Source organism: Euprymna scolopes, chromosome 41, assembly GCF_053919585.1.
Source record: "Euprymna scolopes isolate OS-2025 chromosome 41, ASM5391958v1, whole genome shotgun sequence".
Lineage (NCBI taxonomy): Eukaryota > Metazoa > Mollusca > Cephalopoda > Sepiida > Sepiolidae > Euprymna > Euprymna scolopes.
This window is the reverse complement of record NC_136522.1, coordinates 40,396,484-40,412,029: the sequence shown is the minus strand read 5'-3', so window position 1 is coordinate 40,412,029 and position 15,546 is coordinate 40,396,484. Positions and strand designations below refer to the sequence as shown.

General features: G+C 31.1%; 1 protein-coding gene across 4 annotated transcripts in view; it reads left to right on the top strand.

Annotated features, from left to right (window-relative positions):
- The window catches only part of LOC145266480 (uncharacterized), a 788,679-nt gene extending 773,551 nt beyond the window's left edge, over window positions 1-15,128 (top strand). For all 4 annotated transcript variants that reach the window (XM_080122199.1, XM_080122198.1, XM_080122196.1 and 1 more), the window contains one exon: window positions 13,908-15,128. In XM_080122199.1, the coding sequence (XP_079978325.1) occupies window positions 13,908-13,990 (83 nt within the window). In that variant the 3' untranslated portion in view covers window positions 13,991-15,128. The remainder of the gene's footprint in view (window positions 1-13,907) is intronic.
- Window positions 15,129-15,546: the final 418 nt, after the last annotated feature.

Below are 15,546 nucleotides of genomic sequence, written 5' to 3'. Positions count from 1 at the left end.
GTTTTATCAAAACATGTAAATTGTATATAATTCTCATTGTGTGGAATTTCCATGGGTCCTGCCAGTTATTATAAATGCGTGAATAACATCATTATTGTAGTGAGGAGATAACTTAATAAATACACAAGATACAAAATAAATACCGATATCTAAAATACCATATTAAGTATTGTTTTTAATTTTACGTTAGTCTGCATGACTTAGTGTGACAATATTTACCTGAAAATGTGAACACACACGCACACTCTCTCCATCTCTTTCACTTTATCTCCCTTTCTCTCTCTTTCTCTTCTTTTATTACTGTGAGGAAATTCACAAAATATCAGAATAATAATAAATGTCAACGAGTATAAGCGATCGAAGTCATACGGTTAAATAATTTTCATATTAATTAAATACGAATAATTTATTATTTAAATACGAATTTCTGTTGTTAAGAATAATTGTTTGCATTCTTTATTTTTTATTAACTAGTGAATTGTCAACTATTATTTTGATTTCATCAAATTAAGTTGTTATATACGTTGTAAACTAAAACGGAGTACTGCCTTAAACAAAAAAAAACGCATTAAAAAAAACTGTCATGGATTATTGATTTCTTAGAATTAAATTTTTAAAAATGGGAACAGTCTTCTCTTTTCCTCAATCTTTGAACATTTTAATGACAGTATATGTAGTTGTTTTAATAATTGAAGCTGATTTACTATATATATATATATATATATATATATATATATATATATATATATATATATATATATATGGCAGTGCAAAAGTCTATATAAATAAAAAAAATACTATATAACAAGATTGAATTTACCATAAATTGTCAAATTCTTGCAAAATTTCTCACACGTGTGATCTTTAAAATTTTAGGGAATAAGAATTTTAAATTTTGGGGATTTCTTTTGGTTGTTTTTTGTTTAGTCTAAATTGCGTTTTTTTATTTCTTGAGTGATGCTATCTCTAGTTTTTGTAAAATGTTTGGTCTGCATTTAAGATGACTTAATAAGAAAACTTGCAAAGCACTAGAATCTGAAGGGATTGTCAATGCTTCATGCAAATATTTGCACAGATCTTTTGTGTCTCCGTTTTGGTTACGGATCTAGCAGTTTTGATTCAATTTATCTTAAAAGTGAAAGTAGATTGATTTCAGACTTTATATACATAATGTTCAAAGAAGAGCAATATTAAATATTAACGTTTTATTGCTTTCAATGGCCTGCAAAACATAATTGCTCTTGGGTAAGTATCAAACTATATATTTTTATCATGTTCATGTGGTAAAGTTTTATTTAAAGTACTTTTGTCTCATAATATTTCGTTATTTTTCCCGTTTTGTCTACAATTTATAGTAATGTACTGCAATCTTTTATGTAATATTTTTAAACAACACATCACCATAGCTCTTTATTCCAACTCACAATAATTTTTTCGTATAAGCCGTGTCGTGTCGTTATCACACTATTAATGTGTCACTCACACAGATCGACAATTCTTCTCGAATTAATTTAAATCATTCCTTCTACGAACTTAAATTTCAATAGTTGATGACATCTATATGCGACACTATTGTAGATCACGGCTCTCCTCGAACTAAAGCAATGCACCTTCTGCTTGTTACGCCGAAGGATCATCCCAAAACCTGTTACGTTATCGCTACCAAAGCATACTTTTGTCGAAAATCCACAGAGGAACTACACTTTTCTGAAAGAATAAAGAGTTTTATTATCTATGTAAAACCGGCATGTTTTTACTATACCAATGAATTTCACCAATGTTACCTCGTTTTGGGTTTGACTTTTCTCAAATACATGTAGCCATTCAAACTATAACTGCACAACCTGCTTTAAGACGTATTGCAGAGTGCTAATTTCAAACGAGCAATATATATATATATATATATATATATATATATATATATATATATATATATATATATATATATATACATGCACACTAGCAGTTCAGCCCAGCTTTTTTCGGGCCCTATGTACTGTTCATAACTTAATATGCATATATACATATATATATATATATATATATATATATATATATATATATATTATAAAGTTTTACTCATGTCCAAGAAACCTACATCTAAAATTTTAAGTGTTAGACCCAAAATTAGCAGAAGAGTTTGGTAGAGTATGCTAAGCTCTCAGCAGCCAAATGTTCGCCCAAAATCTTGTTCGTGTTTGAATACCATTTATGTAAAATTTCAAATGTTTAGACCCAAATTTTGCTGGAGACCACAAAGGCAAAAGCTTTTGAACTTTTACCCTATAGTAGCCAAGTTTTCGGCCAAAAACACATTAAAAAGCTTGCCCTATGTCTGAATACACTTTGTTTAAAATTTCAAATGCTTAGATCTTAAATTTGCTAAGAGGTCGATTTTTTTAAACTTTGTCCCACATTTTGGCCCCTCAATATTTATTGTTTTGGGCTCAAATCCAATTAAAAAGTTTGGTCCATGTCAAAGTAACCTACATCTTAAATTTCAAGTGTTAAGACCCTAAATGGGCGGAAGAGTTTGATAGATTTTTCAAAAGTCAAATCGTTGAACTTTGACCTCTTGACAGCGAGATTTCGGGTCGAAAATCGATAAAAAAAAATAATTTTCCCAAATCTCAATACCACCTTATGTAAAATCTCAAGTCTGTAGACTGAAAATTGACAGAATAATTTGGTAGTGAAATGTATACACACGCAGACAGACACACAATTTCACTTTCCCATATATATATATATATGTATATATATATATATATATATATATATATATAGTAAATTCAAATGAACATTATATATAAGTAATAATTTAAAGCAAACTTTATATATGCTTAAAAACTGTATATATATATTATATATGTATTATATATATAAGTAGTAAATTATATATGTATTATATATATAAATATATATATTATATATGTATTATATATATAAATATATATATATTATATATGTATTATATATATAAATATATATATATTATATATGTATTATATATATAAATATATATATATTATATATGTATTATATATATAAGTAGTAAAGTAAGTAGCATATAGGATATAAAGTAAAGTAAGTAGTATATACTTATATATATATATATATATAAGTAGTAAATGTATTATATAAGTATATATATTATATATGTATTATATATAAATAGTAAAGTCAAATGAACATTATATATATAAGTAATAATTTCAAACGAACTTTATATATATATATATATATATATATATATATATATATATATATATATATATATACATATATACTTATATACTTAAAAACCGAAAAATACCATTACAAAAAGTAAGATCTCGCAGCATTACACTGAATTCTACGAATATATTCTAGGGTATTCAAATCCAACGAAAAAAAGCAAAGCAAGAAAAATGTCACATGTCATATGTTAATATATATATATATATATATATATATATATATATATATATATATATATATATATATATATATATATATACCAGTCCCAAGATGCTTAAAAGTAATTCCCCAAACAGACGATTGTTCGTCTCAATTTTATGTTCGCTTGCGGAGGTTGACATCAATATATAATATTACACAAGCTCATAATCTTTTTTCTAATTTTTACAAAATCCATTCTGATTCAAGAAAAGGTCTCAGATTTTTGCAGAAGAAATCGGAATTCAGAAAAGTTTGATTCGTTCGTGCCTTTTATGAATTCGGAACAGTCGACAATCTTCCTATCTATACACGTGTCACACTCATATGATGACTAGAGTCAAAATGCTTACCTATTATATACGCTAGCTGGACGCATGAAAAAGTTTAAATATGTTTTCTAAAACGGTGTTTCTTTCAAAATATGACTTATCATTTAACAACCTGCGTGAGGGAAAAATTAATATCTTATAGTGAACCGAGTACTATCGACTCGGCCAGAAGAATAACATCCGACTGTTGACAAAATATCATGTGTGGATCTCTAGTCTTTGTAGAATTCGATTGTCAATGCAAAGACCAACAGCAGACAAAATTGCTAAATAAGCACAGCGAGAATGTCGTCGAATGTGTGTGAATGTTGAAAATGCGTAATAATCGCTTTTGAGTCAAGCTGACTTGAAGTAAAAGAATTCGATATTTGTCAATTACTGTTGCACACCATACTCACTGATGATCCACTGCAGCAATATCTTTATTTCTTTATGCAAATGCCTCCTCGGCTTCTCTTAAGAACAGCAGTAATTAACTGGAGACCGGAGAAACGGCTGCACACAGCAAAAGTGGTTTAATTATTGTTTACGACTAATACATCCGAAAATGTGTAACTGTTTCTCAAGCGGTAATTCATAGCGTTACCTCTTATAATTATGTGTCCTGTCGCAATTAATTTTGTTTAAACTGATGAGCAGCATACCCAATCATTTTCTTATATCGGCGAATTGGCCTGGAATCTCTTGACGTTCCACAAATTTAGACTCGAAAACAAAAAGAACTTTACGTTGTTTACTTTTATTGTCGACGTAAGTCCCAATTTCCAGCCTTATTTCACTTATTTGGTTTTGCACATAGCTATTCTTAAACAGAGCACAGGTACTTTTTTTGTTTTGCAATTAAACTTCCAAGTTACATAAATCACTTTCTAAAACAACTGCACCTGTACTCGAAAAATTACTGAAAATTCCATCTAATAATCTATATATAATATAACTTTTGTAACAAAAACCTTAAATGTTGTCATTGCACTACCGTGATAATAATAATCATTTGAATAGCATTTTTAGTTGTATTAGCATTATAATCTTCTTTGCGTTGCCGCAGGTAATTACGTGATACCATGGAGATTATGGATTCGTTAACAGATTCGTCAGATCGTGTTATTTGTCCACTTCAATATCATATGTAAAAATCTCAAAACAGGCTTAAGAATATTTGGTCTAGTTTTGGTTCATTAATGATTGGATTAGTTTGTTATACCTGTCACCAAGTTTACAGTTATAATTCATTTCCTCGAGAATAACACTTTTAATTCCATATTTTTACGAATATGGAATTAAAACGCAAAAATGTCTGCACCATACTTTCTCCGAACAATTGATATAAAATTGAAGTTGTCTTTGTAACATTTCCGCCACTTGTAGCAGCAGTCGTAGAACTTTTAGGTTCACTACACTCTTTTTTTCTAAATGAAAACAAAACATTGAAAAGAAAGTGCATTGTAGTGGGTTTCATTAATTCCTTAGAAGGATGGATTTACTAGAAAAGCATTTTTTTAGTATTATTGGCAGTATGTTGCAGTCGCCTAGATTGTCCAACTGTTAGCTTCACTAGTTAAAAGCACTATCTTAAATGCTGAGCTTGGATCTAGAATCCTTGTACCCATTTTGTTTAAAATCAGTTGCATTCATGGGATGCGTTTTCAAAAATTATGAATAAAATTTCATGCAAATCTGAAAATTTTTCGCTTTCAACTGGTTATGCCATCTAAAACCTCTTCAAAATATTGCAACGGAATTGAAATTGGGAGAATACATATTAATAGATTTCTAATATTTATTGTAGAAACTTTCACAAAAGTCGGAAGTATCTGAATTTTCACGAAGGTTTTCACTTCATCCCTATTCTCTTCACGCAAAACTAAATTAAACTAAGTTAATATATATATATATATATATATATATATATATATATATATATATATATATATATATATATATATATTAACTTAGTTTAATTTACTTTTGCGTACCATTCGGGGTCAGAGTGGAACTGGGGTTTATGGCAAATAGTGTACCACCTCACAACCCGTAAAGCAAATTGAGGCTGTATTTTGGTTGGAACGCTATCAGAGCTAAATAAACTCCAAATTAAAATGGCATACGTGATCCACCGAACAGATATTTCGTCGCGTCCAATAGAATACAATTAAATTGTGTTCAAATCCTAATCATTTGCTTCATGGTTTTCCCCGCGAAGAGTTGTCCATACCTGATGTCTCTCTCAATTATGCACGGTCATGGTTATATTCTGTTTATTATAAGAATTTGACCAGAATCTTATATTGACCTTCTTCCGTCAAATGATAACAGATTAAAGAAAGTTTCGCCTGAATCCCGGCTTCTGTCATATAATAAGCATATGACAATACACTACGACGATTTATTTTTCTGTGCTGTGACTCATCGATCAAAGTACATTTTTGAAAGACATCTCAATAAGGAAGTACCTTAGAGATGAGTATTTGCTCAATTAATAAGATAGGCAAATTGATAAACCAGCAATTTAATATTTTCATCAACTTAGTTTTAATTCATTTTATATAGGGGATCGGTAACAATGAATTGTATTGAAACCTTAAAATAAATTATTTGATATTTCGTGAGAGAAACAAAACAAAACAAGTGTCCGAATCAGGAGAGGTAGATAAGGAGTGAGCACTCCAAAATGCCAGCTATTGCTAAAATTGATAAAACAATCTTAACCTGCAACCAAACGAAATTCAGTGCATGTAAATGCGACACCAATTTACAGATATGAATGGCTAAATTAATTTTATCGTTATTCGCTGATATATATTCTGAATGCACACCTCTGCATTGTAAGCACGCTAAAGTTGTATCTAATACACCGTAATAGCCACTAGTGCTCAATACTGGTTGGGAAATATTCAGGTGCGTTTTCAACTTCTTACACTAAAAATTATTTGTTAGACTGTCAGTGGGGGCAGCGGACTTTAACCGCCAGATGCTTATTTGTGTAAGTTATCAAAATTGCAAGTCTGTGAAAACAATCTCGAGACTCTTCCTGAAAAATAGTTATCAAAATTAAAAACGAAGTAAAAGGTTTCAAAGTTTTCATAATTTTACACATCGAATCAATGTATGCTTTACATGAATGCAATAGAAACTGTCGGATATTCATCCATGTGATTAGACATAGGTGAATTTAATTTGTACGAAATATGCTTGGATTGACGAATTGATTGTGAATGTTAGTAAACATTCAATGTTGACATTGAGGAAGGAGGAATACGCACAAAATTATGAGAATTATTATTATTATACTTATTACATTAACTGAAGCCATTATATAGACGTTAAACAGTTACATGACTGCAGGCAATGAGTTCATGAAGGTTACAGAAGATAACCTAGGCGATTATGTGTAATCAGGCCAAAGACTGCAAACAAGGAATAGAAACAGGTTTTTTCACTAACCAACAGTTCTGACACGAGTTATATATAGTGATCGATGATTTCCCCTGACGTCCGATTGACAACATGTTTAAAACCACGTATTTTAAAACAGTTATTACTTAGAAGACACGTATCAGTGTTTTTACAAGAAAATGCCGTAATGTGTGTATAGAAAAGTCGTGGTTAAGATATTAAGTACAAACAATAAAGAAAGGAAATGAAAATATATACGGGCATTTGTTTCACTGGAGCCAAAATGAGAGAAATGTTGTGATTCTGGTACTCTCTTGCTATCTATCTATCTACTGCTTTTTTTTTCGTTTTTATGCATCTCTTTTATCTTTCGGAAACATTCTCATCTTCCCTTCTGTCTCCCTTGTCATTCTGTCTCTCTTATTTGTTCGCACTTTTATCTTTCTTTTGTTTTCTATTTCTCTCAAACTATTTTGTCTCTCTTTTTATTTCTCTTTCTCTCTTCTCTCTTCTCTTTTCTCTCAATCACTTTCTTGATCTATTTTTTCTGTATCTCCTGCTCTCTTTTCCAGTCCTCTCTGGTTTTCTCTATTTCTTTCCCTGACTCTTTTCCCATTTTTGTTTCGCTCCATCTTATTCTCTTTATACAAAACTAAATTAAACTAAGTTTCTATTAAAAATGAAGTAAAAAGTTTCAAAGTTTTCACAATTTTGCACGTCGAATAATTCGTTTAGAAGTATATAAACTTTTTTTCTTTCTCTGTTCTCTCTCTCCCTCTCTCCGTCTCTCCGTCTCCCCTCTCGCTTTCTCTTTCTCCCTCTCTCCTTCTCCCCCTCTCTCTCTCTTTCTGTATCTATCTATCTTAATCTTGCTGAATAATTCTTCAATATGTTGGGGTTGACTAAACTCTTTGCCATAACACTGGTTTTCATCACGAATCTCTTGCTTACACTCATAACAATTCAAGGTTGGTTGGAATAAACCCTTTTTGTGGGGCACGGTATGAAATTAAAGTGTTTTCATCGTTAAACTAGTGACAGTAAAAGATTCATTAAATAGAAGAACTATCGCTTACTAGCACACATATTAAGATAGTTCTTAATAGCAGAAAGTTGGTGTCTCTTGCAGTATGCATTCTTATCAACATTGGAACAAGCTTCGGGTCCACTACACTCTTTTTCGAACATCAAGGAGTTTCGAGGTAGGAGTTCATGAGAATATTTTTGCTGATGGATCCCCTTTATTATAAATTGTCGAAAGTTCAATAAGATAAATCAGCTTGAAGAATCGCTACTGATAAGCAGTTGGATTTCACTACACGTCACATTTGTAACACCATTGGGAGAATGTTTCAGTATTTAAAGTTTGTAATTTTCGTAGTAAATCCTTGTGAAGTTTAGGTTTTTCATGACTGACCCCTCTTGTTATAACTTGCAAAAAGTAAAAGTTAAAAAGAACTGTCCTTTTTAGCACCAGTTGTAGATGTTTTTAGTGCACCAGATGTATCTTCTGCAAAGAATTGATATTAAATCAAAGTTAACTTGATTTTTCTCTTTGGCATTTCTGGCGCTTACACTTGTAAAACTTCCAGGTTCACTAGACTCTTGTCCATACAAAAAAAAACATTTAAAGAAGGTGTATTGAAGTGCCCTTCCTTAAATCCTTTACTTTTAGGTTGGTGCAAAAATAATGTCGTTTTTATATAAAGTTAAGCGTCAAAAACGACATTATTTTTCCACCAACCTAATGGAAACGTTTTATTTATGTACGGTATAGCTGGAAATGTCTTCTCAATTATTAAATCATTTTCTCTGATGGGTTCATAAGAGTAGTAGCTGATGGGAAGACATCAGAAGCTCTCAGTATTAATGCTGGAGTCCCTCAGGGGTCCATCCTGGGCCCAAATCTCTTCTTAATGATCTTCCAAATCACATCCTTACATCATTCGTAGACATCTATGCTGATGACACTACTATCTATGGTAGCACATCTAAGACCGTAAAGGACCAAGTTCTCTCTGATTATCTCTCCTCTGATCTTGAGCAAGTGGTACAATGGGGAAAGAGGTGACTTCTTACTTTTAATGCATCTGAAACCAAGCTTTTATATTTACATCATCAATGCTCTGATCCCCATCTGGCATCAACTGAAATGAATGGCTCTCGTCTTGTGGAGGTCTCATGTTTTGACAAGCGTCTGGGCTTGACCTTTACTTCTTACTATCTTAAATAGAACACATACATTAAATCTGTTGCCAGGGCCGCTGGAAAAATGGTGGGATCGTTCTATCGATCTAGTAGATATCTCACTGCTGATATAATTCTCTATCAAGAGAGCCAGGTACGTCCAGGGGTGGAGTACTGTTACCACATCTGGGCAGGAGTTGCTAGAAAGGACTTCTGCCTTGATAGAGTTCAAAATAGACTTCGTATCCTCGTAAGGGGTGTCCTTTTCTCTTCCTTGCAACCTCTTTCTCGTAGAAGAGATTTTGTGAGTTTGTCTCTGTTTTATCGTTATTTTCATGGCAAGTGCTCGGCTGAGCTCCAATCTATGGTACCCCCTCGCCAAACTTTCACAAGAAACACCTGTCTAGCAGAAAACACTATCACTAATTTCCCTCACTCTTTATCTGTACCTAAACCTAAACATAGATTCCATGAACAAAGTTTCTTTCTTAGAACTGCATGCCTGTGGAATTGTCTTCTGTTTTCCTGATTTCCAGCTGACTACAATATATTTGTCTTCAAGTCTAACGTAAACAAGTTTTTGATGAACCGTTCCATATAAGTTAACACATGTACCGAATTTTCATTATTAACGATTACTATATTGTCCAATTTCTACTGTACACTCTTTAACCCTTATCCTCGAGTGGCCTCTTGACCTTGATAAGTGATGATGCCTATTAGAAAATAAACAAAAACAAAAAAATACTTTTTAGTACTATTGGAAGTAAGTTGAAGTCTTTCAACTCTTAGCCCCACTTGTAAAGTTTTAAAGTATACTTTATTGCGTTTAGTGAATGTCGGTGATAGAAAACTAGAATACTAGAGATCGTTCCACTAGTAACAGATTGATGCTAACCCCAACGTTACTTTTATCAATGGGAAAATGATTTTGGTATTCATGCTGCTCGTCAACAGAAACAAGTGTTTGTCGTGCCGTATAGCTGTTGCTATTTTTTCTAGTTTTATTGACAGGAATAATATAATAAATTGAAAAGACAACAAATAATCCATTAATTATTCAATGAGATGATTTAATTCTTGCAGTAATATACATCAAGTATATCCAAGCAAACTCCATCCCCTGGGCCACATCTAAAGGGTGGAGAAAGCATCAGAAACATCGGTTAATCACTTAAAACTCAGAGACAGGAACTCCCATTCTTAACCACTTATTTTGAGGTTAACTCATCACCCAGCCTATTCCCAGGGTAGAGGTCACTATGAAATCCTTTGTTAGCATCACTGGTCGAAATTTAAAGCTTTGCTCCACGATCCATCAGACCGTCGATTGCTACCATGATCCTGAAGTTCAATGCCAGAGGGATAAGTTTCAATTGATACTGACGGTGCTTCCGTAGAATATTCATTGTTTATTGCCGTCAATTAGTTGTATGTTTTAGTTTGGTTTTGTTATATTGTCCAAGTGTTATTTTGCAGTCATTTTTGCTTTCCTGTGACTAAAATAAGATTCTATACCCCTATTAAAACGTTATTTCGTTTATAAATAAGCGTAAAAAAGTGTAAAAAAAAAATTTGTTTCATAAAACTCATCCAGATTTAACGTGCCTCACCACATTTAGTGGGCGTTAAACCATTGCTCTATACATTATAACTAGGTGGAAAGGAAAACAAGGAGAGAGATAAGGGAGATAAAACAGAACTTTTTAGGATAAATAACGACGAGCGAAATAGATATAGAGAAAGACCATATGGCGTTTGAATGAAAACAGTGAATGAAAGTCATTTCGTCTTTTAACGTGAGACGAAAGGAGTTCTATAGGATTTGTATAAAAGACTAAAATCTCTTTATTACCCGACGGTTAACCGAGTTTCGCTAAATATAATTTGTCCTTATTCTTTTAATATACTATATATGATAGTACGTGCGACATCTTGTCCCCATCAGCCACCAATCCAGGTCATAATTCAGTTTCGTCACTGAAACCAACAAAGGTTTCAACTAGACTGAACATACAACGAACCTGTTTATCTTATTAAAATGTTTTTTGTCTATTCATAATATTACACTAAAAAAATCATCAATCAAAGTCACGTAAACGCGGTAAATTATATCGGGTTCGCGCATTTTACTGTTATGCTACTAAATTCTTGCCTTATTCTGATTTGTCATATGATGATTCGATTTTTATGCTCCGCTATCAAAATTATGTTGCTCGCAACAGCGTAAATCATTGATACGTAACCTTGAAAATCCGTTGAATTTTCTGTCGCAATCACACATTATAATCCGATAAAAGATTAAGCCGTTTTCATTGACATCTTCTGGGTAATCTTTCACTGCTACAGTCACCCTGAAACTGGTTTTATTGGTTGTAGACTTTATGAAAATACAGGGATCTAGACAGTTGGGTTTAGTTATCTTAATAAAATGCCATAATGAATCTCTTTTGCCCTCTTCTGTTTGATGAATGACGTGATTATTTTGTGACGTCGTTTACTGTGTATGATTACATGTTCTATGATATCATGCCTCAAAGCCTGATGTCATAGAACAATGATGTCACATAATGCACACGAAAACGGCAAGTTATGATATGATATATATATATATTGAATAAATTTTAAAAGTATTATTAAAGACATTTTTTTCAAACGCCAAACTTGAAATTCCGAAGAGAAGAACTTATCGATGATCGACCATTCGTATAGAGCGAAACGTATGACAATAAATGAGCGAATCTTAAAGATTACAACTATTTTTTTTCAGTTTTTACGTGTCAAATTAACAGGTGTTCATTTTTTTATTGCGACGAAAAACTAGAATAATAAGGAAAAGAATTAAAAACATGTCATCATTAAATCGTTGATAAAATTCAAATTGTTTTTTTCTGTTATTCAAATATATTTAATCCAACAATATTTAATGTAAATAAATTTTACTTGTTCTCAGCTTGTCCACAAGGTTTCACTTGTAGTAGTCTTTGTATTGTCAGCGTTCTGTATTATAATTAATATAAAACGCCGTAGTTAAAGAGATGAATAGCTAGATAACTGCATGCGACATACAAAAATGACACACTCCTATTTTTTGTTCTGATTTGTTTTTAATGAAATCTTTTATCAGTTCAGAAATAATCTTGGAATTCATCTTAGTGACTCAAGTCCACCCCAGGTCCACTTTATAGTATCACATATAGAGTATCTGTAACTTATTTAGGTACTATTGTAGGGCGACAGTGAAATTTTGCAGAAAATTAAAAAATATCAAGTGTTAGAGTAAACTTGCCATGAAAGTTTTCTGTGAAATTATTCTATTATATATTGCATATTTAAACATGTATGTACATATCTATCTCTATCTCATTCCCTCTATCTCTCTCGTTATATATATATAGTTATATATATAGAGAGAGAGAGATAGATAGATAGATAGATATCGTATACACATACGCATATATATATATATATTAATTCAACAATATACATATATACATATATATTAATTAACAATTAAATAAATAATTTAGAGAATAAAAATTAATTACTTTAATAAAGAACACACAGGGGTAAAATATGATATTAAGATAGGTAATTGGTTGAAATATAATTTATAAATTAGAAATACGAAAATGAGGTGGTTTATAAATTCCATGACTAACGGAAATTAATTAAACAAAAAACATAGAAGAATTTGCTTGAGGAAGGTTTTACTACTTTCTCTCTTAAATTGAGATTAGAAATATGTTCTAATATGTATAAATAGTGTATTCGCCGACTGAAGAGTGGCTATTAAGGAATATTTTTGAAAAAAGTTTGAATAAACTTTTGAATAAATTTTTGAATCAATTTTTGAATAAACGTTTGAAATTGTCCAAATGGTCCGGAAACGAATTGTAACGAATATTAATATACATCATATGATGCTCTCATTTTTATCATTTTCATTGTTTTGATTTTGTGAAAATATTATATATGCGTGTGCGTGTGTATATATGAGAAACTGTGAAGACAAGTCGTACTAATATGATAAAAAATAAAATGATTAAATTATGACTATTAATGATCAGCTTATCAATCCATATCACAACGAATGGCCCAGAGCTATCGGTTGTGTTCGTTATATTTATAGATTGTCACTATTCCTTTCTTTTGATTTCTTATTGAAGCTTATGGTCACAACAGAGAACAAATTCAGGATGAGTCATAAAAGACGACATTTTTCGCAAATTACAGCAATCCATTTTTATTACAAATGCAAAATTAAGAACTAAAAAAATCAGTTATATTTTTGAAGTGATAACTTGTAGATTTAGCATAAAACACGGCATTATTATATATTTACATATTAGCAGTTTTAAGCTTCGATATTAGATAGTTTAAGAATTGAATGTAGTGGACGGAGAATTAGTTTTATTGATTCATTCCAAATTTTACTGATATTTTGAGGATATAACATTTTATGGGAATATCTTTATTTCAGTAAAACGTGAATATATCGTAATTTGGTTATACTAATGCTTTTGTTTTTTTTTCTTTTTTCTCTTTTCAAAGTGCAAAAACTGAAAGATATATGTGGATCTTCGTCAGTTCCTGAACGCAGCACACCAACCATCGTTTCATTTCGTGATTCCTAAGTCGACGAATGCCCTCAAACGAGAAACTTGTCACCATCTGGAAACTTGTCACCGTTTGGAGTCTAGGTAATAGATGTGACAAATCATTGGACGAACTGAACTCATCTGCCCACTTATGCTTCTTCGAAATGCGCAAATTAAAAATCGTGATACCCAACAATTTGTCCGCTGACAAGGATGAACTAATAAAAAGTAACAATAAAAACAAACATTAACTCGATTGTTATCAAACTTGTTATGTTTATATATTTTGTTTTGTTTCGCTGTATATACAAAAATCAGTTAAGGCATTTGAAAGGGAAAATATACTCATCATTTTCTTCTTTGAGGAATGTGTTAAAACGAATTATAATATTTGGAAAAATAAAGAATATTAAAGGAGAAGGAAAGAGACAACGAAAAAGATACAAAAGGAAATAAAAGAAATATTGATTCAATTAAAGCTAGAAAATTGTTAAAAAATCAGTCACTCAGCCGTCAAACATTGTGTTTAATGAAAATGCAATTTTTTCAATAAAACTTTGAAACATGTGTTTGACAAGTGAAAAATGATGAAACACATTTTTTTTATAAAACTCAAATAAAAAAATAATAAATTTCAAAAATGATGAATAGAAAAGAAAAAATGGCCACTACAAAGAGAGATAATCCACATACAACGGTATTATGATAAAATTCGGTGACGTTTCAAAGATGTCCGACATGCAACCCTTAAATAATTGCATCACGATCCAGTTTTCTTTCCATTCTTCTTCCTTCGTTTTGTACACACAAACAGAAAAACACTTTGATAGAAACTCTCCAGCTAAAAGACTGGTAACACAAACAAACATTTGTTTATTCATTGTTTTTGTTTGTTTGTTTTTTGTTTTTGTTTTTTTGTCTGCATACATATAGTCGTATGTAAATACGTACCTTGTACAGGCATGTTTTTCGCTATGTACGTATCTACGTACGCTGACAGATATGTATGCATGTATATGTATATACATATATATATTGTTGTTTTTACACTAAAGCTAACACTAAAGTCTCTTTAATATTAATACGACTGTTATTATATGCCATGAAATTCGCTTTTTTACCTAGAAAAGAAAAAAGAACAAAATTCATTTTAAATTTAAAATAGAATATTGAATTTGGTCGTTCCTCTGAATTTTTTAAACTCGATTTTAAATGACAATCTATTACCCTTTTTCTTCTTCTACTTCTACTTCTTTCTATCTTTCTTTCTCCCTCTTCTTCTGCTTATAATTGTTCATTTATTATTGCGATCATCATTTATTAATAAGTTTTATAAAATTTCAGAAAAAACGCAGTTCCATTTGAAAAGAGTAAATCCTGTTATTATTTTATGATAGTAGCTTACACCGGTGACAACTTAGAAATGAATCAATTCAACATTTGTGATATATGACTTCGGTTGTCGATAAATAAGAGCGAACACAACCTTTGGACATGATTTCCTTGTTAATTCCTAAAACCACAATATACCCTCACTACTACACACCAGACAAAATGCGGGTTGTAACAAAAGAAATAAAGTCAAGAGGATG